The sequence below is a fragment of the Chlorocebus sabaeus genome, chromosome 16 (genome assembly GCF_047675955.1).
Source record: "Chlorocebus sabaeus isolate Y175 chromosome 16, mChlSab1.0.hap1, whole genome shotgun sequence".
Lineage (NCBI taxonomy): Eukaryota > Metazoa > Chordata > Mammalia > Primates > Cercopithecidae > Chlorocebus > Chlorocebus sabaeus.
In genome coordinates, this window is record NC_132919.1 from 36,764,626 (window position 1) to 36,787,214 (window position 22,589).

General features: G+C 42.4%; 1 protein-coding gene across 1 annotated transcript in view; it reads left to right on the forward strand.

Annotated features, from left to right (window-relative positions):
- Positions 1-9,898: 9,898 nt before the first annotated feature.
- Positions 9,899-22,589, forward strand: part of PPM1D (protein phosphatase, Mg2+/Mn2+ dependent 1D) — a 68,103-nt gene continuing 55,412 nt past the window's right edge. Inside the window, exon 1 of the mRNA XM_008011203.3 lies at positions 9,899-10,553. Coding sequence (XP_008009394.2) covers positions 10,082-10,553 — 472 coding nt within the window. The 5' untranslated portion in view covers positions 9,899-10,081. The remainder of the gene's footprint in view (positions 10,554-22,589) is intronic.

Consider the following 22,589-nt stretch of genomic DNA (forward strand, 5'->3'; position numbering starts at 1 on the left):
GCCTGAGCAAAATAATGATACCCCTTCTCAAAAAAAAGAAAAAAAAACCTCTCATTGATCATTATTTTCCCATGGCCTACGTGCAATGGAGCTTAGGAAACGGGATAATTAGTCTTTTCAGCCCCATAGAGAAGGTGGCAAATGGAGAAAAGAGTCAGGAATGGTTGCTGACAGTCAGTCAATGTCTAGTATATCATTCCTAAAAGAATATTTCTTGTGACTGCTATCACAGTTATGGGGATTTTCTTACTTATTCCACTATTGATGGATGTTGCCAATGTTTGCTATATCAAGCAATGATGCAATGAACAACCTTGTATGTGTCTTCTTGTGAGTTTGTAAAATCTTTATCACCTCCATTGCACAAAAACCTGGCTCTGCTAAATTGTATATTTTTGTATACCAGAATATGTTTTTGAAACAAAAAAGCTGAATGTTTAACTTTTTTTCCTCTATAACATCATGTTCCTGAGGCACAAACCCAAATGTCCTTCAGTGAGGGAAGGATCAAGAGGGAGTAGGGATGTCTAGGGGTGGAAAGCTAGTGAACATTATAAAAATAATTTCCTGCTACAGAGAAATGAATAAAGTCTTAATATGTTAAAAATCGTATTCTGAATTAGTACATAAACAAAAACTGGGACATCAAAAAGACTCACAAAGAAGCAGAAATCTCAGAACAGACCATACAGGATGAAAAGAACACTGCAACACAAGAATTTGGTATAGTTAGGAGCTCAAACAAACAAGACCAATCATACTAGTTACAGGGTATCCTCAATTCCCTAGCCACGAGGAACAGGAGATTTTTATCTGTGTCAGTAAAGATTCTTCATATTGCAAGTGAAGAAAAATCCAAGGCAAACTGCTTTCATTAGAAGAGGAAACAGAAAAGTCTATTGCTAAGTCCAGTGATGGTCATGACTTTATCCAAAGTTCAAATCATGTTAGTAGGACCTAGCTCCCAGGTCCTCTTCCTCTGAGTGTCAGCTTCATCTTCAGGCAAGTTCCGTTCCTGGTAACAGAATGACTGTAGCAGTCTCAACTTCACATTTATAGGATACAGGATCCTGAAGAAGAATTAGCTTATCTTCCAGTAGCTTCATTTTATTAGGGAGAAGTTTTTCTTTCCCAGAAGCTCCAACAAATGTCCTCATATCTCACTGGGCTTCTGACTAGGTCATGAGTTCATTAATGAACCTTCAGTAAGGCCATGGAGATGGAATATGTTGACTGGCCTAACCCAGTCTGAGCTCTCTCAGAGCTGAGGCTGAGACCAATTCTACCAAATCACATAGCTTGAGAGTAGGTGAGGGCGTGATTACCCAGGATAAAATCTTTGTATTGTTTCACCAAAAGAAGGGTGTTCAACCCAGCGATCTCGTTACTGGGTATAGACCCAAAGGAAAATAAATCATTCTACCAAAAGGACACATGCATCCATATGTTCATTGCAGTGCTGTTGACAACAGAGTCAACCTAGGTGTCCTCAATGGTGAACTAGATTTAAAAAATGTGGTACGCATACACCACAGAATACTATGCAGCTATAAGAAAGAACAAAATCATGCCCTTTACAGAAACATGGATAGAGTATAGGCCATTATTGTAAGCAAATTAACACAGGAACAGAAAAGCAAATACCTCATGTTCTCACTTATAAGTGGGAACTAAACATTGGATACACATGGGCATAAAGATGAGAACAATGACACTAGGGACTAAAGGGGGAAGGGGGGGTGGAGGGCAAGAGCTGAAAATCTACCCATTGGGTACTATGCTGACTACCTGGGTAATGGGTTCACTCATACCCCAAACCTCTGCATCATGCAATATACCTTTGTAACAAATCTGCATATGTACTCTCTAATTCTAAAATAAAAGTTGAAAAAGAAAAAAGAAGGGTGAATGGATGTTATGGATACTGGAAAGGAAAAAACAAAATGTCCACTAAAGTATCAGAACACACTTTATATGATTTTTAGTTAATTATATGTAAGCAGGTAGAATAAGCCATATTAATCTCATTACAAAGACGGTCTGTCATTATCCATAAATCCTTTGACTTATTTACCTCATTTTTCATTAAACCCATCCAAGAATAATTAGGGGCCAGAAGCGCTTTCCACCAATCACCACTTAAAAGATAAGCCTATTCATTAAATGATAAAGCTAAATCAGTGCCCTGTAAAAAAAAGATATTGAGCTAGGCACAGTGGCTCATGCCTATAATCCCAGTAGTTTAGTAGGCTGAGGTAGGAGGATCACTTGAGACCAGGAGTTCGAGACCAGCCTGGGCAATATAGCAAGACTCTGTCTCTACACACAAAAATCCAAAAATTAGCTAGATGTGGTGGCATACCCCTGTAGTCCAGCTATGTGAGAGGTTGATGTGGGAGGATCACTTGAGCCCAGGATTTTGAGGCTCCAGTTGGCTATGAATGTGCCACTGCACTCCAGCCTGGACAATACAGCAAGACCCTGTCTCAGGAAAAAAAAAGATATAGAAGCCCAGTGTGTGCTGAACTCTTGGAGATAGACTTCAACCCTCTGATCCTCTGATACATCCACACACTGCTGCTCCCACTGTTGAGTTAATGCTTGTTCACTAACCTGTTTGTTCCAGTTGTTCTTGCTTTAATTACATATTTAAGTAAATGTTACATTACATGATGAAATAAGAGTGGAGGAGAAATAACTTCTCTCGCTCTGTTGTCCAGGCTGGAGTGCAGTGGCACAATCTCCACTCACTGCAACATCCGCCTCCTGGGTTTAAGCGATTCTCCTGCCTCAGCCTCCCAAGTAGCTGGGATTACAGGCACCCACCACCACACCCGGCTAATTTCTATATTTTCAGTAGAGACAAGGTTTCACCATGTTGAGCAGGCTGGTCTTGAACTCCTGACCTCAGGTGATCAGCCTCCCAAAGTGTTGGGATTATAGGTTTGAGCCACCCAACCTGGACCAAGCTTCCTCTTTTTAAATAGGTGATTTAGGAGTTCAAGGTTACAGCGAGCTATGATCACGCCACTGCACTCCAGCCTGGGCAACAGGCCAAGACTCTGTTTCTAAATAAATAGCTCTGGGCCGGGCGCGGTGGCTTGTGCCTGTAATCCCAGGAGTTTGGGAGGCCGAGGCAGGCGGATCACCTGAGGTCGGGAGTTCGAGACCAGCCTGACCAACATGGAGAAACCCTGTCTCTACTAAAAATACAAAAAATTAACCGGGCGTGGTGGTGTGTGCCTATAATCCCAGCTACTCAGGAGAATCGCTTGAACCCGTGAGGCAGAGGTTGCAGTGAGTTGAGATCACGCCATTACACTCCAGCCTGGGCAACAAGAGCAAAACTCTGTCTCAATAAATAAATAAATAAATAGTTCTGAAGTCCCTTCTAAGTTCAGTTAAGTCCCACATACTGGATAGAGGCAGGAAAATGTGGGGAAAAAAAAGTGCCTATTTAACACAAAGGAACAGTGAGTATTTTAAGATAAACTGCTCCTGTGCTAGCTCAGAAACCAAAATTTCGTTAACATCAGCAAACAAATGGAATGTTTAACTTTAGTTTCTATTTTTTTTTTTTTCTTTGACAGAGTTTCGCTCTGTCACCCAGGCTGGAGTGCAGTGGTGCCATCTCGGTTCACTGCTGCCTCTGCTCCCCGGGTTCCAGCAACTCTCCTGCCTCAGCCTCCCAGGTAGCTGCAACTACAGGCAGGCATCACCATGCTTGGCTAATTTTTGTATTTTTAGTAGAGATGGGGTTTCACCATGTTGGTCAGGCTGGTCTCAAACTGCTGACCTCGTGATCCGCCCACCTAGGCCTCCTAGTTTCTACCTTAAAGGTGGTTTCTCTAATTTCGTCTCAAATTCTGGATGGTACACTATTAAGGGCATACAATCTTCTGCAGTAGATGTATAGTAAATAGTACTGCTGAATAAAACTAAACCATACAGTAATTACCTCAAGGAAAAAGATGCTTTTTCTAAGTTATTTAAACAAATAGCTTTTATTTAACTTTTCATAAAATGGAAAAAAAGGAACTTTGCATAAAGGAAAAGCAATGACGCAATAAAGACTAGGCCACATCTCTTTAGAAAAAGAAAAAAAAGGCCAAGTGTATCAGTAGAACTATCTGAAGAGACAAAGGTACAAATGTTCTTTCCCCATTATTGACTCAGAAACCACTTATCTGCAGAAACATGACAGATTGAATTTCCATGGCTAATTAAGAACATATACAGGTTTGACACTTTTGCGACTCTGGCAGCTGTGATTCTAATTTTGCGTCTCCCACCAATTTACATTCACACATAATGAATGTGACAGTGGTAGTCAGATTAGAGTGATTATTTTGTTAAATACTGAGTTATGAAAGCAACAGGGTCAGAGTAAAGGCAGGTGTACAGAATTTAACCTCTTGAGACATGTCATCTCACAGCTGTAAATACACAAAGTGACTCTAATAGATGGACAAAGGACTACTACTCTACTTGGTAGACGTCACTGATATTTTCTAGCTATGAGAAGAAACAATAGCAAATTAATTAGATTTTTATTTTGTTTCTAAAATTAATTTTCTCTTTCTTTCTTTTTTTTTTTTTTTTTGAGACAGAGCCTTGCTGTGTCACCCAGGCTGGCATGCAGTGGTGTGATCTCGGCTCACTGCAACTTCCATCTCCCAGGCTCAAGTGATTCTTGTGCCTCAGCCTCCCGAGTAGCTGGGATTATTACACGCAGGCACCACCATGCCCAGCTAATTTTTGTATTTTTAGTTGAGACGGGGTTTTGCCATATTGGCCAGGCTGGTCTTGAACTGTGAGCTCAAGCAATCCATCCACTTTGGCCTCCCAAAGTGCTGGGATTACAGACGTGAGCCACTGTGCCTGGCCTAAAATTAATTCTCAGAGTGTATGTTTGAAGATTTTGAACTCTGTAATTAAAGACATGACTCCTAAAATGAACAAATCAGTGGATGACAACAGTTAACCCTGAAACAGATCCAAGCATATATAAAAACTTACTAATAAAGGGAGTATCAGTAACCAATTGGGAAACACACTTGTTTGCAAGAAACTCAAATTCACTTTATGCCAAAATAATTCCAGATAAATTTGAATGTAAAAACACATTTTAGCCAGAAAAATACTAGAAGAAAACATAAAATTTTAGTCATAAGTTTAAGTAATCTTAGAAGTAAAAAGACCATTTTATTTTCTGGGTTTTTGTTGTTGCTGTTTTTTAAGATACGAGGTTCTGGTTTTGCTATGTTACCTTTGCTAGTCTGGAACTCGTGGCCTCAAACAACCCTTCCACTTTGGCCTCCCAAGTGCTGGAATTACAGGCATGAGCCACAATACCTAGCTTAAAAGGACACTGAGGACATTTTAAGCTTAAAACCACTGGAAATATAACAAAGGAAACTTAAAAAGATTTTTAAGGATATTTTTATCCCATGTTTTCTTTTAGTATTTAAAAATATATATATGGCCGGTCACGGTGGCTCATGCCTGTAATTCCAGCTCTTTGGGAGGTGGAGGCGGGTGGATCAAGAGGTCAAGAGATTGAGCCCATCCTGGCTAACATGGTGAAAACCCGTCTCTACTAAAAATACAAAAACTAGCCTGGTGTAGTGGTGCATGCCTGTAATCCCAGCTACTCGGCAGGCTGAAGCATGAGAATTGCTTTAACCCGGGAGGCGGAGGTTGCAGTGAGCTGAAATTGTGCCACTGCACTCCAGCCTGGGTAACAGAGTGAGAGTCTGTCTAAAAAAAAAAATTCATAAAAATAAAAAAGAATATTCTAATATCTGTAGAACAACTAATCACCTTCTTTTTCAACAACGTCTTGGCTATTCTTATCCATTTTCTCTTCCAAATAAATGTTGGAATCAACTTGTCAAGTTACAAAAAAAGAATCCAGTTGGAATTCTGATTAAAGTTATAATAAATTTGTAGATTAATTTGAGACCAATTGTTTTCTCATCTAGAAACATGGTATCTTTTTACATTATTTAGGACTTTTTTTCTTTAGCAAATTTTCCTGGTTTTCCTCATATTAATTTTATACATTTCTTGCTAAGTAAATTAATTAATTTACTCACTCAACAACTCTTTGTCCGAGGCTCAGAGTGTACAGCAATGAACAAGACAAGTTCCCTGTTCTCATGGAGCCTGTAGTCTAATTGGGACAAATAAAAAAGATCAGCTAGTGAGTAGTCCTCTGCAGATAATTAAAATAGGGTTATGTGAAACAAAGATATTGGGTGGCTACGTTAGATTGGGTAGTTAAGAAAGTCCCTCAATATTTCTTTCTTTCTTTTTTTTTTTTTTTTTTTGAGGCGGAGTCTCACTCTGTCGCCCAGGCTAGAGTGCAGTGGCGCCATCTCGGCTCACTGCAACCTCCGCCTCCTGGGTTCATGCCATTCTCCTGCCTCAGCCTCCCGATTAGCTGGGACTACAGGCGCCCGCCACCACGCCCAGCTAATTTTTTGTATTTTTTAGTAGAGACGGGGTTTCACTGTGTTAGCCAGGAAGGTCTCAATCTCCTGACCTTGTGATCCGCCCGCCTCGGCCTCCCAGAGTGCTGGGATTACAGGCGTGAGCCACCACGCCTGGCCTCAATATTTCAACTGAGATCTGAGTAGCAAGAAGAATCCAGCTTTGTAAAGCTGCTGGGAGCAGGGATGGCATTTCAAGGAGAGGGAACTGCTAATGAAAAAAAAAAATCACTAAGTCTCCTAATAGTTTGATATTTTCTGTTCAAGGAACAGAAAAAAGGCCAGTGAGGCTAGCAGTTAGTGGCGAAGGGGAAAGTGTTATGAAAAGATGTCAGACAAACATTTAGGGGCCAAACAGATGATTCAGGACTTCATAAGGAGTTTGCATATTATTTTATTTTTTTTGAGACAAAGTCTCTGTTGTCCAGGCTTCAGGGCAGTGGTGTGACCTGAGCTCACTGCAGCTTCTGCCTCCCAGGTTCAGGTGATTCTCCTGCCTCAGCCTCTCCCCGGAGGAGCTGGAACTACAAGTGCACGCCACCATGCCTGGCTAATTTTTGTATTTTTAGTAGAGACAGGGTTTCACCATCTTGGCCAGGCTGGTCTCCAACTCCTGGCCTTAAGTGATCTGCCCGCCTTGGCCTCCCAAAGTGCTGGAATTACAGGTGTTAGCCACTGCGCCTGGCCCATATTATTTTAAATGTGATGGAAGCCATGAGTGTATTGAGTAAAAGAATGACTTGATCTGATTTATGGTTTTTGAAAGATTGCTATAGTAGCTACAGGAAAAAGAATTGCAGAAGGCCAAGAGTGAAAGAAAGATTTGTGAGGAGGCGAGTGTAGTTGTCCAGGTAAGAGGTAATAGTGGCCAGATATGGTGGCTCACACCTGTAGTCCCAGCTACTAGGGAGGCCGAGGCACGAGATTTCCTTGATCCCAGGAGGCAGAGGTTGCTAGTGAGCCGAGATAAAGTCACTGCACTCCAGCCTGGGTGATGGAGGGAGACTCTGCCTCAAAAAAAGAAAGAAAACAGAACATATTTCTACACAAATGGAAATGACCCAGAAGAGGAGAAATTAGTCTGGGTGTGGTGACACACGCTTTAATCTCAGCTACTTGGGGGCTAGAGTTAGAGGATCACTTGAGGTCAGGAGTTTGAGGCTGCAGTGAGCTATAATTGTGCCTGTGAATAATCACTGCACCCCAGCCTGGGCATCATAGCAAGTCCCCGTCTTTAAGATTTAGAAAGAGAACGGAGAGATTGACGAGGCACAAGCAAGGAGGATAACTGTTGGAGCAGCAAAGCTCTTGAAAAGGAGACAGTATGGAAGATATGGATAGTATCTTGAAAAATAAAGTGGATGAGAAGTGACATGAATAGTGGAAGAAACGAAGACAGTGGGCTATGAAAAATGACGGGGAGACACCAGGGATCAGTCGCTGACAGCATCTCACAGTAGTAGCAGTCTGCATAAATTTTAAAAGAACTTGAGTTTCTGAGGGAGGAAGGAAGAGAAGTGGTTTGGAGGTAATATGAGGAGTAGGCCACAGATAAGAATACCTGTGAGAGGAAAAATAACCTCCTGTACTTGAAAAGTTGCAAGGGAGGTAGTTTTGCTAAGTGATAAACCGGGTTTCAGTTGGAATGGGAAGTTGATGGGAACACTTACAGAAGAGGCTAAGAATAAAGGGGAAGTGGCTGATGGCAGATGTTGAAATCCAAAGTGTGAAGTGAAATGGTTAGGATGTTTGGTGAAGAGTGAGATATGGAATCAGAGTGGCTGAAGTAGAGTAGCATGGAGATACCAGAGCAATAAAGGGATGACGCAGATCCCATTGGTTGTGATTGAAGTGGAAAGGATTATAAAGCATGATGGAATTATCTTTTGGTAATCTCTTAGGTCAAACGTGGTGAACGGTTAAGATGAATAATATAGAGCTACACAAACCATTCTTGTTGCAGGTCTTGTGATATGGATTTATTACAATGCTAATATTTCATTTAGGATTTTTGTATTCATCGTTACAAAACAGGGTCCGTAGGTTTCCTTTTAGTGTTCATAACACTTAGGTTTTATTAACAGGGTTATGATCACCTCTCCAAACAAGCTGGGATTTTTTTCTTTTTCAAGCGTTTCCATGCCCTGGAACCATCTGGTCTAGTGCTTTTTGGGGTAATGAATATCTTCGATTATATTTATTTTTATTTAGTTGATCTATTCAGATTTTCTACATTTTCTTGAGCTGCTTTTTCTTATTTATATTTTTATTGGTATAAAGATCTTTTCTATTTGTATTTCTTGTGCCAACTGTATGTACATTCCCCCCATTCCCGTTTCCATACTGTTTTCAGGCCATTTGAAGTTCTCAAAGGTTGTACAGGAAAGTACAGATTCATGATGAAGTGGCCAAAAACGGGAAAAGTGAACTTTAAAGTGATTCAACTACAAAACGTATGCTACTGAGCAAATACTAGTATATTCCTCGCTCTGCGGCTTAATTCCGTGAAAATCAGTGCAAAGGTTTTAGCGTTGGGATTGTGACCGACTCGGTGAAGAGACAGGACGATCACCAAACCGTTAGAACACTAGGGCTCTTGGCAGTTTTTGTCAGTTATTTTCAAGTGATAACTTGAAGTGATACCGCAGGAATAAAATGCTGTATCCAGAGCTGGTCGGAACAAGCACTACCTTTAACAAAAGCTGAAAAGATCCGCTAGGAATTAGTTAGAATACAGCCCTCTTTCGTCTCTGACAATACCTAGTTATGTGAACCGAGACTGTGCAGCTGACGGTGGAAATTTCCCAAATGCTTTTTAAAAACACAACTGGACTGCCTCCCTCCTCCATTCCCAGTCGGATACGTCCCACCCAGATCCAGTTTAAGGGTGCCGCACTTGTTCCGGCCAGCTCACAATCGCCCCTCGGAAGGGAGGTTTCCCGCCATTTCGCTTAGGAAGAGGGTGAACTCTTCTCCTTTCATTCTCCACTCGCTGCGTGCCCGAGTCCACACCACCTTCCCGGCAAAGGGAGCAGCGGGACGCCAAAGCCAGCAGGCCGCATTAAGAACCCTGGACGGAGCCAAAAGCCTACACAGACCAAGCCGCTCGGAAAAGGATCAGCAACTGCCGACAACCCAGAGGGCGAAAAAGCCCGCGGCGTAGGTGAAGCAAATTGGTAGGTGCGCGGGCCCAGCGCCAGCGGCGGGAGGAGGGAGAGCAGCTGTCGCGGGCGGGAGCGAAGGCGGGGACGGAGGGCGGGCTCGCTCCACTCGACTCCGGATTGGTCGGGCTCAGAGAGCCGGGTGACGTCAGCGGGGGAGAACGCCTGATTTGTGTGGTGGGCGCGGGCGGGCGGGGGAAGCACAGTGCGCAGGCGCAACTGCTTGGCTTCGCTCTCTCCGGCGCTCCGGCCCAGCTCTCGCGGACAAGTCCAGACATCGCGCGCCCCCCCCTCTCCGGGACCGCCCCTTCCCCCCTCTCGGCGTCGTCGAAGATAAACAATAGTTGGCCGGCGAGCGCCTAGTGTGTCTCCCGCCGCCGGATTCGGCGGGCTGCGTGGGACCGGCGGGATCCTGGCCAGCCGGCCATGGCGGGGCTGTACTCGCTGGGAGTGAGCGTCTTCTCCGACCAGGGCGGGAGGAAGTACATGGAGGACGTTACTCAGATCGTTGTGGAGCCCGAACCGACGGCTGAAGAAAAGCGCTCGCCGCGGCGGTCGCTGTCTCAGCCGTTGTCTCCGCGGCCGTCGCCGCCCGCCCCTCCCGGCGGCGAAGTCTCGGGGAAAGGCCCAGCGGTGGCAGCCCGAGAGGCTCGCGACCCTCCCCCGGACGCCGGGGCCTCGCCTGCACCCAGCCGCTGCTGCCGCCGCCGTTCCTCCGTGGCCTTTTTCGCCGTGTGCGACGGGCACGGCGGGCGGGAGGCGGCACAGTTTGCCCGGGAGCACTTGTGGGGTTTTATCAAGAAGCAGAAGGGTTTCACCTCATCCGAGCCGGCTAAGGTTTGCGCTGCCATCCGCAAAGGCTTTCTCGCTTGTCACCTCGCCATGTGGAAGAAACTGGGTACGTTCCCTGGTTTGTTTGGCGCCCGCCCCTTTTTCAGGCAGTTCAGGGCTTTTATGGCACTAGCCCCGCGTGGGCCCCCGGCACCCAGAGCGCAACCAAAGTGTACATTGATGGAAGTTACCAAACGGTGGAATAGCGCTTTGCTGGGTGGAGGTCCGGGCAAACCAAGTGGCCTTGGGGAAGATAGGATTGCTGTCTCCCTGCAACCTCTTCTTGCTTTATTTCCATCCTCCAAGGATCAATGGGAAGCAGCCCTCTCCCTTCCCTGCTTCGCTGTGGTGGCAACCAATGAAAACGTGTTTGAAACCTGGCGCCAGATTTTGGCCAAAAGATAAATCGGTGTTGCACCTGGGCCAGGCGAAGGAAAAATTGTAGTGTTTCCTTAGAGAATCTGTCATAATTCTGCTCCTGAAAGTCTTGTCCCTCTCGGTTGCCGCCTACCGGTGGTGTCAGTTCTCCAGACTGACCCGGGATTGCTGGGGTTGGTTGCTGGAGTAAAGCGTAAGCTAGTTTAGAAGGGCTGAAATGTAACCATCCGGCAACTTAAAGTTTTGGAAGGAATTCCGTTGTAATGATGGTGAGATGTTTTTAGGATTATAAACGCGTACTGCTTATGAAAAATAAAAACGCGGAACGTGTTGTTACCTCTTAAACTGGCCCCGTGTTAAGGGTGTGCGTTAAATTGTGCTTGGGCTTTCTTTTTGCAGATTGCCTTAGCTGATTGCTTTCAGGTAGTTTTCAACAGTGCCTAGTTTAAATAGTACTTTTAAATTGTAAATGCCCATCAAAATAGGAAAAGGCGAGGAATTACTGTATGCTAGAGGGAAATAAAGGTCTTGAATGTCTAAAAATTTCGGTGGAGTTGTAGTTTCATCTAAGTTTTAAATGTTTGTAAAGCAGGCAGGATTTCTGTGCCCGACATATACAGAATAATCTTACAGGATTATAATTGCTTATCTGTTGCAGTGAATAAATGGCATGCATCTTTGTTAGAGCAAAGAAGACAATACTCTCCAGTGGTGGGGAAAAAAACCTTGTTTATGGCAGCATAATAAAGTTGCTTTATTTTCAGCAGAGGGATAGAGACATAGAGAAAAGAGTTAGATTTAGCAAATACAGAACATTTTTAGAAAAGTATTGTCATAGAGTTGTAGATTTAGCCGGTTTCAAAGTCTGTTTTCCATTTGCTTGGCTTTCTGCCAAGAATTAGTTGATTGACTCAAAGACCAACCACTAGGCTTGTTGGAGGCGTTTCCCATCCATCCAGGGGCCCCTCTTTATGAATATATTTTGTTTTTGTGTAGGCACCGTAGAACTGAAAGCGCTGTAGGTATTGTAGAAATATGTCATATCATTGACTGCAGGGCAACGAGAAGTCGACAGCAGCACGAGAGGAAGACTAGACACAAGGAACTATTTAGAGTTCTGTTTTTTTTGCAGTGTACTTGGAGTAACATGAATTTGCCATGTTTGAACTTTAAGGATAAAAAGTCTTTAAGATATAAACTCCATTACATTAGTATTTAAATTTTTTTTTTTTAAGTGACGAGAGGGGGCGGGGAATTGGTGTGGGCGGTCTCACTTTGTTGCCCAGGCTGGGCAACAAGCGATCCTGGGCTCAAGCAATCCTCCCTCCTCGGTCTCCGAAAGTGCTGGAATTACAGGCGTGAGCCACCCTGCCGGACCTTCAGCAGCATTTTTTAATAAAGCAGGGACCATGCTGTTAAATGTAAATATGTATGGTTTAGTTTTACATACACAGACTTCTCGAATTAAGCTTTCACTCTTATGATGCATAAAGTTTAGAGCCTTATACTCCAGAAAAATGTTAAAGTTTGTTTTGTAACACAGCTAGACCTCAGACTTCGTCCTCAAAACTTGAAAAAAAAAGAAGTATGCTAATTATTTTGGGAGTCTTGACAAAGGAAATGAAGGTTTAAATTTTTTTTTTCAGTACAAATTCTTGGATGGCTCCACATTTTCTAGAAAATAAACTGTAGTTTGTAATCTGTAGGCCAACCCCTTTCCTGTACAGATTCAGCCTTTCTAGTAAATTATATCTGTTACACGAATTTCCATTACATTAGTCTCTACTCATCCTTTTTCAGGGCACATCGAAATTCTCCATTTCCATTTTCTTGGATTGTGCCTCTCTCACCCCGACCCCCCAACAAGGGAAACTCGAACAAAAATATATCCATCATGTAAATTCCCAGTCAGTATGTTTTCTTCTGTGAAGACTTCTTCCTTTTGGAATCGAGCACCGTTTTTTCTACTTTTGTAGTGCTCACTGGATTGTAGTAGTAGTTCTCAAACTTTTTGCTCTCAGAACCCTTTATACTCTTATTGAGTATTCCAAAGAGTTTTTGTTTATGTGGGCTACATCTTCCAATATTTACTACATGAGAAATTTAAACTTAGACAATTTAAAAATATTTCTTTAAAAACAAACTTATATTTTTATATGTTTTAAAGAAATACCACTTTTTTCCCCAAATAAGAAATAGTGGTGGGAGGAGTGGGATTGTTTTACATTTTTGCAAACCTCTTTTAATGTCTAGCTTAATAGAAGACAGCTGAATGTCTGGGCGGGGTGGCTCACGCTTGTAATCCCAGCACTTTGGGACACCAAGGCAGGCAAGTCACCTGAGGTCAGAAGTTTGAGACCAGCCTGGCCAACGTGGTGAAACCCTGTCTCTACTAAAAATACAGAAATTAGCCGGGTGTGGTGGTGCATCCCTGTGATCTTAGTTACTCAGAATCCTGAGGCAGAGAGAATTGCTTGAACCCGGGAGACGGAAGTTACTTTGAGCTGGGATCGCGCCACTGCACTCCAGTCTGGGTAACGGAGTGAGACACTGTCTCAAAAAAAAAAAATAAAAAAAAAGGCTGAATTATATCCACTTCTGCACTCAATCTCTTGTGCTATTTGGTTGACGTGTCTAAAGAAAAAGCAGCCCCACACACATATGTAGTAGGAAAAAGGAGAAATATTGTATTAGTCTTTTCAGATAATTGTGGATATTCTGCACTAAAATAGCTTTTTTTTCCCCCAGAGAGAGGTGGAAGAAAAGTAGTTTCTTAAAGTTAGTTGAATTGGAATTTGAAACCTTAGTAATGAATTTCATACTTAATACATTAAGATTCATTGGTCTGTTTTGTACTTTGAATAAGTCTCATCCATGTGTGATTTTTGTGACATAGTGCATTAGCTATTTGGAAAGTAATGGTTCACTCAGTTAAGAACATCCTCTGAATAGTAACACATTTCATTATACAATATCAAAGAAAATCATGTTTGTTAATATCACTGATCTCATCAGAAAAGTCTTTAAATATTGGGAAGCTATCTAGTTCACTGTTGTGGATACACATTTTCCAAAATGTATTTTTCAAGCAACAATTAGAATTGTATCATTGACAACAAATACTGTCAGTTTTTCTTGAAGTGAAAAGCTCACTTTGTTCATGTTGAACATGTACACCAAATGCCCAAGTCTTATTAACACAGTATATCAGTCTCTCAAGTAAAGATGATGGTCGATGAATAGTGTGGCTTGTTCATTACATGACTCAGACAATCACAGGTGCTTTTCCTGTAGTATGTAACAAAAGCTTGTTTTTATATAGTCTCGTTTTTGTCATGTAGAATATTAGAAAGATGTACATGGCAAGACACTGTTGCTATAAAAATAAAAAATGAGCCTAGCATGGTAGCATGTGCCTGTAGTCTCTGCTACTCAGGAGGCAGAGATGGAAGGATCGCTTGAGCCTGGGAGGTTGGGTTACAGTGAACCATGATGGAGCCTGTGCACTCAGCCTGGGCAACAGAAAAAAAAAGTAGATATTCATGGGTTGAGAATTAATAAAATTAGTTTTTGTTGTGTCATCAAGGATATTCTTTTTTTAATTTTGATTTTTGTTTTTTTGAGACAGTCTCACTATGTCACCCAGGCAGGAGTGCTGTGGCGCGATTTCAGCTCACTGCAACCCCTGCCTCTCAGGTTCAAGCGATTCTCGTGCCTCAGCCTCCAAGTAGCTGGGACTACAGGCGTGTGCCATCATACCTGGCTAATTTTTTTTTGTTTTTGTTTTGTTTTTTTTTTGTTTTTAAGTAAAGATGGGGTTTTGCCATGTTGGCCAGGCTGGTCTCGAACTCTTGACCTCAAGTGATCCATCTGCCTCGGCCTCCCACAGGCGCGAGCCACCACGCCTGGCCAGGAATATTCTTAAGTGAAATTAGCTTGCTTTTTTTGGACTGTAAATAGGTAGCTGTGAAGAATGCAGTGACTAATAGCTCAGTCTGGTGCCACTGCCTTGACTCCTGCCAAGGCACCAGCAGTTTACCAGCCATTGCTTTCTACCATCAGTACAAGTGTCAGCACAGTGAAAAGGGCAAATAAACTCTTAGAATTATTATGAAAATAGTTTTGGCCTTATAGAATCCCTATAAAGATTACACAGACCACTGGGAGATTCTAGTCTGCTATAGTATCTGCCTGTCAGCTAAATCTTGAGGTCTTTGGGGCCAGAGATACTGCCTTACTCATCTTTAATCGTTTTAGGATTGACCACATAATACCTTGCCCAAAGTAACTGCTCAACAACTAGTTGAGTTTAGTTGAATTTCTGTTGAGTGTAAACAAACAAATGGACTTTCTTCCTTTTTTAAATTAAAATTTCTCCCTTTAAAAAATTGTGCTAAAATACAGATAACATAAAATTTATACCAAGTTGGGCGTGGTGGCTCACACCTGTAATCCCAGCACTTTGGGAGGCCGAGGCGGGCTGATCACCCGAGGTCAGGAGTTTGAGACCAGCCTGGCCAATATGGTGAAACCCCGTCTCTATTAAAAATACAAAAAAATTAGCCGCACGTGGTGGCATGTGCCTGTAATCCCAGCTACCGGGGAGGCTGAGGTGGGAGAATCATTTGAACCCGGAAGGCAGAGGTTGCAGTGAAGTGAAATCATGCCATTGCACTCCATCCTGGGAGAAGAAGCGAGACTCTGTCTCAAAAATAAATACATAAATAAAATTTATACCATTTTAGCCATTTTTAGGTATATAATTTAGTGGCATTAAGTGTATTCATAATGTTGTACTACCATCACCACTATCAATTTTCAAACTTCTTCATCAGCCCAAATAGAAACTCTGTGCCCATTAAATAATATCTCATTGTGAACCCTTTCCCAGCTCTGGTAAACTCCCCATTCTACTTTGTACTGCTATGAATTTGACTATTCCAATACTCCATTTAAGTAGAAAAGTGTTCTTTTGTGTCTGACTTATTTTACTTAGCGTATCTTTAGAGCTCATCCACGTTGTACCATGAGTCAATTTCTTTCCTTTTTAGGGCTGAATAATATGCCATCATATAGATGTGTGCATGCCACATTTTGTTTATCCAGTTTTCTGTTGATGGACATTTGGGTTGTTTCCACTTTTTGGCTATTGTGACTAGTGCTGCTGTGAACATTGGTGTATAAGCATTTGTTCGCATCCCAGTTTTTCAGTTCTTTTGTTTATGAACCTGTAAGTGGAATTGCTGGATCATATGGTAATTCTATGTTTAACTTTTTTTTTTGATTTTTTTTTTTTTTTTTTTTTTTTTTTTTTTTTTTTTTTTTTTTGAGACGGAGTCTCGCTCTGTCACCCAGGCTGGAGTGCAGTGGCCGGATCTCAGCTCACTGCAAGCTCCGCCTCCCGGGTTTACGCCATTCTCCTGCCTCAGCCTCCCGAGCAGCTGGGACTACAGGCGCCCGCCACCACGCCCGGCTAGTTTTTTTGTATTTTTTAGTAGAGACGAGGTTTCACCGGGTTAGCCAGGATGGTCTCGATCTCCTGACCTCGTGATCCGCCCGCCTCGGCCTCCCAAAGCGCTGGGATTACAGGCTTGAGCCACCGCGCCCGGCTTTTTTTTTTTTTTTTTTGAGACGGAGTCTCGCTCTGTTGCCCAGGCTGGAGTGCAATGGCACGATCTCGGCTCACTGCAAGCTCTGCCTCCCAGGTTCACGCCATTCTCCTGCCTCAGCCTCCCGAGTAGCTGGGACCTCAGGCACCTGCCACCATACCCGGCTAATTTTTTGTATTTTTTTTTAGTAGATACGGGATTTCCCCATGTTAGTCAGGATGGTCTGGATCTACTGACCTCATGGTCCACCCACCTCAGCCTCCCAAAGTGCTGGGATTACAGGCGTGAGCCACCCTGCCTAGCCCCTATGTTTAACATTTTAAGTACTTGCCAAACTGTTTACACAGCAGCTGTACCATTTTACATTCCTACCAGCAATGTATAAAGGTTCCGATTTCCCCATATTCTAACACTTGTTAACTTTTCCATTAAAAAAAAAAGCATTCTAATGAATGTGGACTATCTTACATTTTAAAATTATACCTTTTCTATGTTACTGAGCCCTTCTTGAATTATTTGATTAGTGTTAAGCTTGACCTCTCTGTCTTTCTAATCATGTGTACCCCTCCCAGATTTATAAAGGAAAATTTTAAAAATGGCTTATTTTTGTCTTGAGGTAGCGATTTGGTAAATACAGTATGGAATGAAAGAATGTATGAAAATATATATATATATAATTTTTTTTTTTTTTTTTGGTGATAGGGTCTTGCTCTGTTGCCCAGGCTGGAATGTAATGGCATGATCAAAGGTCCCTGCAGCCTTGACTTCCTTGACTCGAGGAATCCTCCTGCCTCTGAAGTAGCTGAGACTACAGGCATGCGCCCAGCTAATTTTTTTTTTTTTTTTTAAATAGAGACAGGGTCTTGCCGTATTGCCCAGGCTGGTTCCTTACCCTGGGTTCAAGAAGTCTTCCCAGCTTGGCCTCCCAAAATGCTGTTATTTTTATTTATTTATTTATTTTTTGAGATGGAGTCTTGCTCTGTCACCCAGGCTGGAGTGCAGTGGCCGGATCTCGGCTCACTTCAAGCTCCGCCTCCCAGGTTCACGCCATTCTCCTGCCTCAGCCTCCCGAGTAGCTAGGACTACAGGCGCCCGCCACCTCGCCCGGCTAGTGTTTTGTATTTTTTAGTAGAGATGGGGTTTCACCGTGTTAGCCAGGATAGTCTCGATCTCCTGACCTCGTGATCCACCCATCTCGGCCTCCCAAAGTGCTGGGATTACAGGCTTGAACCACCGCACCCAGCCCCAAAGTGCTGTTATTACAGGCATAAGCCGCCACATCCAGGCCTGAATATATTCTTTATTAAAAAGTCATTATTTTTATTTTATCTTTATTCATGATCATAAGTTTAAGGTTATGCCTAATTTATGTTTATTCACGTATGTATGTTTACTGCCCTTTTATTATGCTTGCCTTCTAAGAAATAAGTTTTTTTGGCTGGTCACGGTGGCTCACGCCTGTAATCCCAAGCCCCTTGGGAGGCCGAGGTGGGCGGATCACGAGGTCAGGAGATCGAGACCATCCTGGCTAACCCAGTGAAATCCTGTCTCTACTAAAAATACAAAAAATTAGCCAGGCATGGTGGTGAGTGCCTGTAGTCCCAGCTACTCGGGAGGCCGAGGCAGGAGAATGGTGTGAACCTGGGAGGTGGAGTTGGCAGTGAGCCGAGATCGCACCACTACACTCTAACCTGGGTGACAGAGCGAGACTCTGTCTCAAGAAAAAAGTAGAAATAAGTCTTTTTGTTTTGTTTTGTTTCTGAGATGGAGCTTCGCTCTTGTTGCCCAGGCCGGAGTGCAATGGCGCGATCTCGGCTCACTGTAACCTCCGCCTCCCGGGTTCAAGTGATTCTTCTGTTTCAGCCTCCCAAATAACTGGGATTACATGCATGTGCCACCACACGCGGCTAATTTTGTATTTTTAGTAGAGACGGGGTTTCTCCATGTTGGTCAGGCTGGTCTTGAACGCCCGACCTCAGGTGATCCACTCGCCTCAGCCTCCCAAGGGGCTGGGATTACCAGTGTGAGCCACCGTGCCTGGCAGAAATAAGTTTTAAAGTTTGTATAGGCTTTTTTAGATTTACTTATTGGAAATAATGTTTTCCTTGTCCCTTCTTTTGATAGTTTAATGAAGATGGTGAACGAAGTGCAGTTTTTAGCTGTGTATCATAGTCTTACCCAGCGAGTCAATAGAAAGATGACATTCTGTTGAAATAAGAGAAGGGTAATCTCTGGTGTGATTACAGGGAATTAGCCACAGTATTTGTAAAGGAAGATGAAATACAAAAGTTTCATTTGTTAACTTGGACTGAAGATTTAGAGCATTCATTTTAAAAGAGTATGACCCAGGAAATCATGAAGAAGTTAATCTTAACCTAAATTGTTGGTTCTAGATTTGGTATTACTTTAATTTAAAATGGAAAGAAATCAAAGTGGGGAGAGAGAAATAATTGAATTTGGAGAAACCTCTTAAACCATAGAATTTTAAACGTTTATCTTGTTTTAGGTTGGTTGTTCCCATTTTTTCACTGTTAAGGATCTTCACCTTCTCATAAATTATACGTTCTGAAAGAGTTGTGTGCCATATTAACTTACCAAGTTCAAATTTATTTTTTCATCAGTCATTACTTTGATCCGTATTAGGTAGTCTCCAGAATTGATATCACTTAGAGAAAAAAGAAGCAATTTAAATTCTAATTAGTTTCTATATTATGCAGGTAAAACTAGATTTCTTTGAATCTTTATATTATGAAATATTCAAAAAGGTGTAAAATGATATAATAAACACCCATCCATAACTCAGCTTAAAAAATAAAACATTACCAGGCCGGGCATGGTGGCTCACTGCTGTAATCCCAGCACTTTGGGAGACTGAGGCAGGCGGATCATGAGGTCAAGAACATGATGAAACCCAGTCTCTACTAAAAATACAAAAAATTAGCTGGATGTACACGCCTGTAGTCCCAGCTACTTGGGAGGCTGAAGCAGGAGAATTGCTTAAACCTGGGAGGCAGAGGTTGCAGTGAGCTGAGATCGCGCCACTGCACTCCAGCCTGGCAACAGAGCGAGATTCTGTCTTAAATAAATAAATAAATAAATAAAATAATAAAACATTACCAATATAGTTAAAGCCCCTTCTCTCTGTTTTGTATTACATCTTTTTCAGTCTCCATGAGGGGCAACTGCTTCTATATTCAGTGTTTATCATCCTCACTATTTTCTTTATAATTTTATTATGTATATCTTTAACCAATATACAGTACATTTTGTATTTTGTTTGTTTTTTAAGACGGAGTCTTGCTCTGTCTCCCAGGCTGGAGTGCAATGGCGTGATCTCAGCTCACCGCAACCTCTGCCTCCTGGATTCAAGTGATTCTCCTACCTCAGCCTCCCCAGTAGCTGGATTACAGGCGCGCACCACCACGCCCAGCTAATTTTTTGTATATTTAATAGAGACGGGGTTTCACTGTATTGGCCAGGCTGGTCTCGAACCCCTGACCTCGTGATCCACCCGCCTTGGCCTCCCAGAGTTCTGGGATTACAGGATACAGGCGTGAGCCACCGTGCCCAACCTGCATGGTTTTTATAACTTATATATGACATCTTACTATATGTACAGTATCGTCACCCCTTATGTGTGGTTTCACTTTCTGCAGTTTGTTACCCTTGTTCAGTGTTGAAATATTAAATATAAAATTCTAGAAATAAACAATTCGTAAGTTTAACTTGTGTGCTGTTGGGAGTAGCATGATGAAATCTTGTGCCATCCCACTGTGTCAACCCTGGATGTTAATCATTTCTTCGTCCAGCATATCTACGCTGTATATGCTGCCTACCTGTTAGTAGCTTGTTAGTCACTTAGTAGCCATCTTGGGTGTTGGTTATCAGATCAACTCTTATGGTATTGCAGTGTTTATGTTCAAGTGACCCTTATTTTACTTAATAACGGACCCAAAGAGCAAGAGTAGTAATGCTGGCACATTGTTATACTTGTTTTATTTTATTTATGTTGTTAACCTCTTACTGTGCCTAATTTATAAATTGCATTTTATCATAGATATGTACGTATAGGAGCCGGGCACAGTAGCTCACACCTGTAATCCCAGCACTTTGGGAGGCAGAGGTGGGTGGATCATGAGGTCAGGAGATCAAGACCATTCTGGCCAACATGGTGAAATACTGTCTGTACTAAAATACAAAAAACTAGCTGGGCAGGGTGGTGCGCACCTGTAGTCCCAGCTACTCTGGAGGCTGAGGCAGGGGAATTGCTTGAACCCAGGAGGTAGAGACTGCAGTGAGCTGAGATCACACCACTGCACTCCAGCCTGGCAACAGAGTGAGACTCTGTCTCAAAAAAAAAAAAAAAAAAAAAAAAGATGTATGTATGTATAGGAAAAAACATAGTATATATAGGGTTTGGTACTATCCAAAGTTTCAGGCATCCTTTGTGGGTTTTGGAACATATGCCCCTGGGATAAGGGGGTACTACTCTAGTCTTCTGGGTCTTTCTTTTTTGGTTCAGTATTGTATGTGATTTCTTCATGTTGACACACGTAGCTCTAGTTTGTTCATTTTCACTTATGGATAGTATAAATATACCAATATTGTGCTCATCCATTGTATCCTTGAAGGATATTTAGTTTTACAACTATTTATAATTAAAAACAATGATGTTTGGAATATTTCTGTACATGTCTTTGGTGGTTGTTCAAATATCTGAGGGGTTCTCTGAGAGTCCAAGTTTGGCAAACTAAAGCCTACAGGCCACATTGGGCTACCACCAATTTTGGTAGATAAATTTTTTTTTATTGGAGCACTGCCAAGATCATTTGTTTATACAATGTCTAACTGCTTTCACACTTCAACAGCAGAGTTGAATAGTTGTGACAGATACCATATGTTTTGCAAAGCCAAAAATATTTCTCTGGTCTTTTATAGAAAAGGTTTGCTGACCCTGCTCTAGTGTACTAGGGGAACAATTGCTGGGTCATGGGGTATGTATATCTTGGACCTCACTAGATATTGCCAAATTGCCTTCCAAAGTGTTTATACCTGTTTATTCCCCTGAAGAAGTGTAGGAGAGTATCATTCTTTCACCTTCTTGCCGATACTTGAAGTGGTCTGCATTTTATGGTGGTGAAATTGTATCTTATTGTGGTTTTGATTATCATTTCTCTGATTATTCATAAGATTGAGCACCTTTTTATTTTTTGAGAAGGAGTCTCGCTCTGTTCCCCTGTTGCCCAGGCTGGAGTGCAGTGCCTCGATCTCAGCTCACTGCAACCTCTGCCTCCCAGGTTCATGTGATCCTCCTGCCTCAGCCTCCCAAGTAGCTGGGATTACAGGCATGCACTGCCACCCCAGCTAATTTTTCTATTTTTAGTAGAGTCAGGGTTTCACCATGTTGGCCAGGCTAGTCTCGAACTCCTGACCTCAAGTGATCTGCACACCTCGGCCTCCTAAAGTGCTGACATTACAGGTGTAAACCACATGCCTGGCCATGTTTTCTTTTTATGAAATACTTTTTAATTTTTTTGCCCATGTTAACATTGAATTGTTTTCTTGCTGATTTGTAGAAAATTTCTTTATGTATTTTGTGGGGGTTTTTTGTTTTGTTTTTTGAGTTTTTTTTTTTTTTTTTGAGACAGGATCTTGCTCTGTCACCCAGGCTGGAGTGCAGTGGCGATCTTGGCTCTGCCTCCCAGTTTCAAGTGATCCTCCTGCGTCAGCCACTTGAGTAGTTGGGATTACAGGCATGTGCTACAATGCCTGACTAATTTTTGTGTTTTTTGTAGAAATGGGGTTTCACCATGTTGGCCAGGCTGGTCTCGAACTCCTGGCCTCAAGTGATCCAACTGCCTCGGCCTCCCAAAATGTTGGGATTATAGGCGTGAGCTACCGCGCCTGGCCCATAATTGTTTATGTATTTTGGATACTAATTCTTCATTACAGACATAGCAGGTATCTTCCAGTTTTTAGTGTGTCTCTTCACTTCGTGATGTTTATTAATGAACAGAAGATCTTAAACTTATGTAATTTTATTAATCATTTTCTTAATATCTCATGTTTTTAAAGATGCTATTGTGTTCTCTTCTAAGAGGTATACAGCTCTGCTT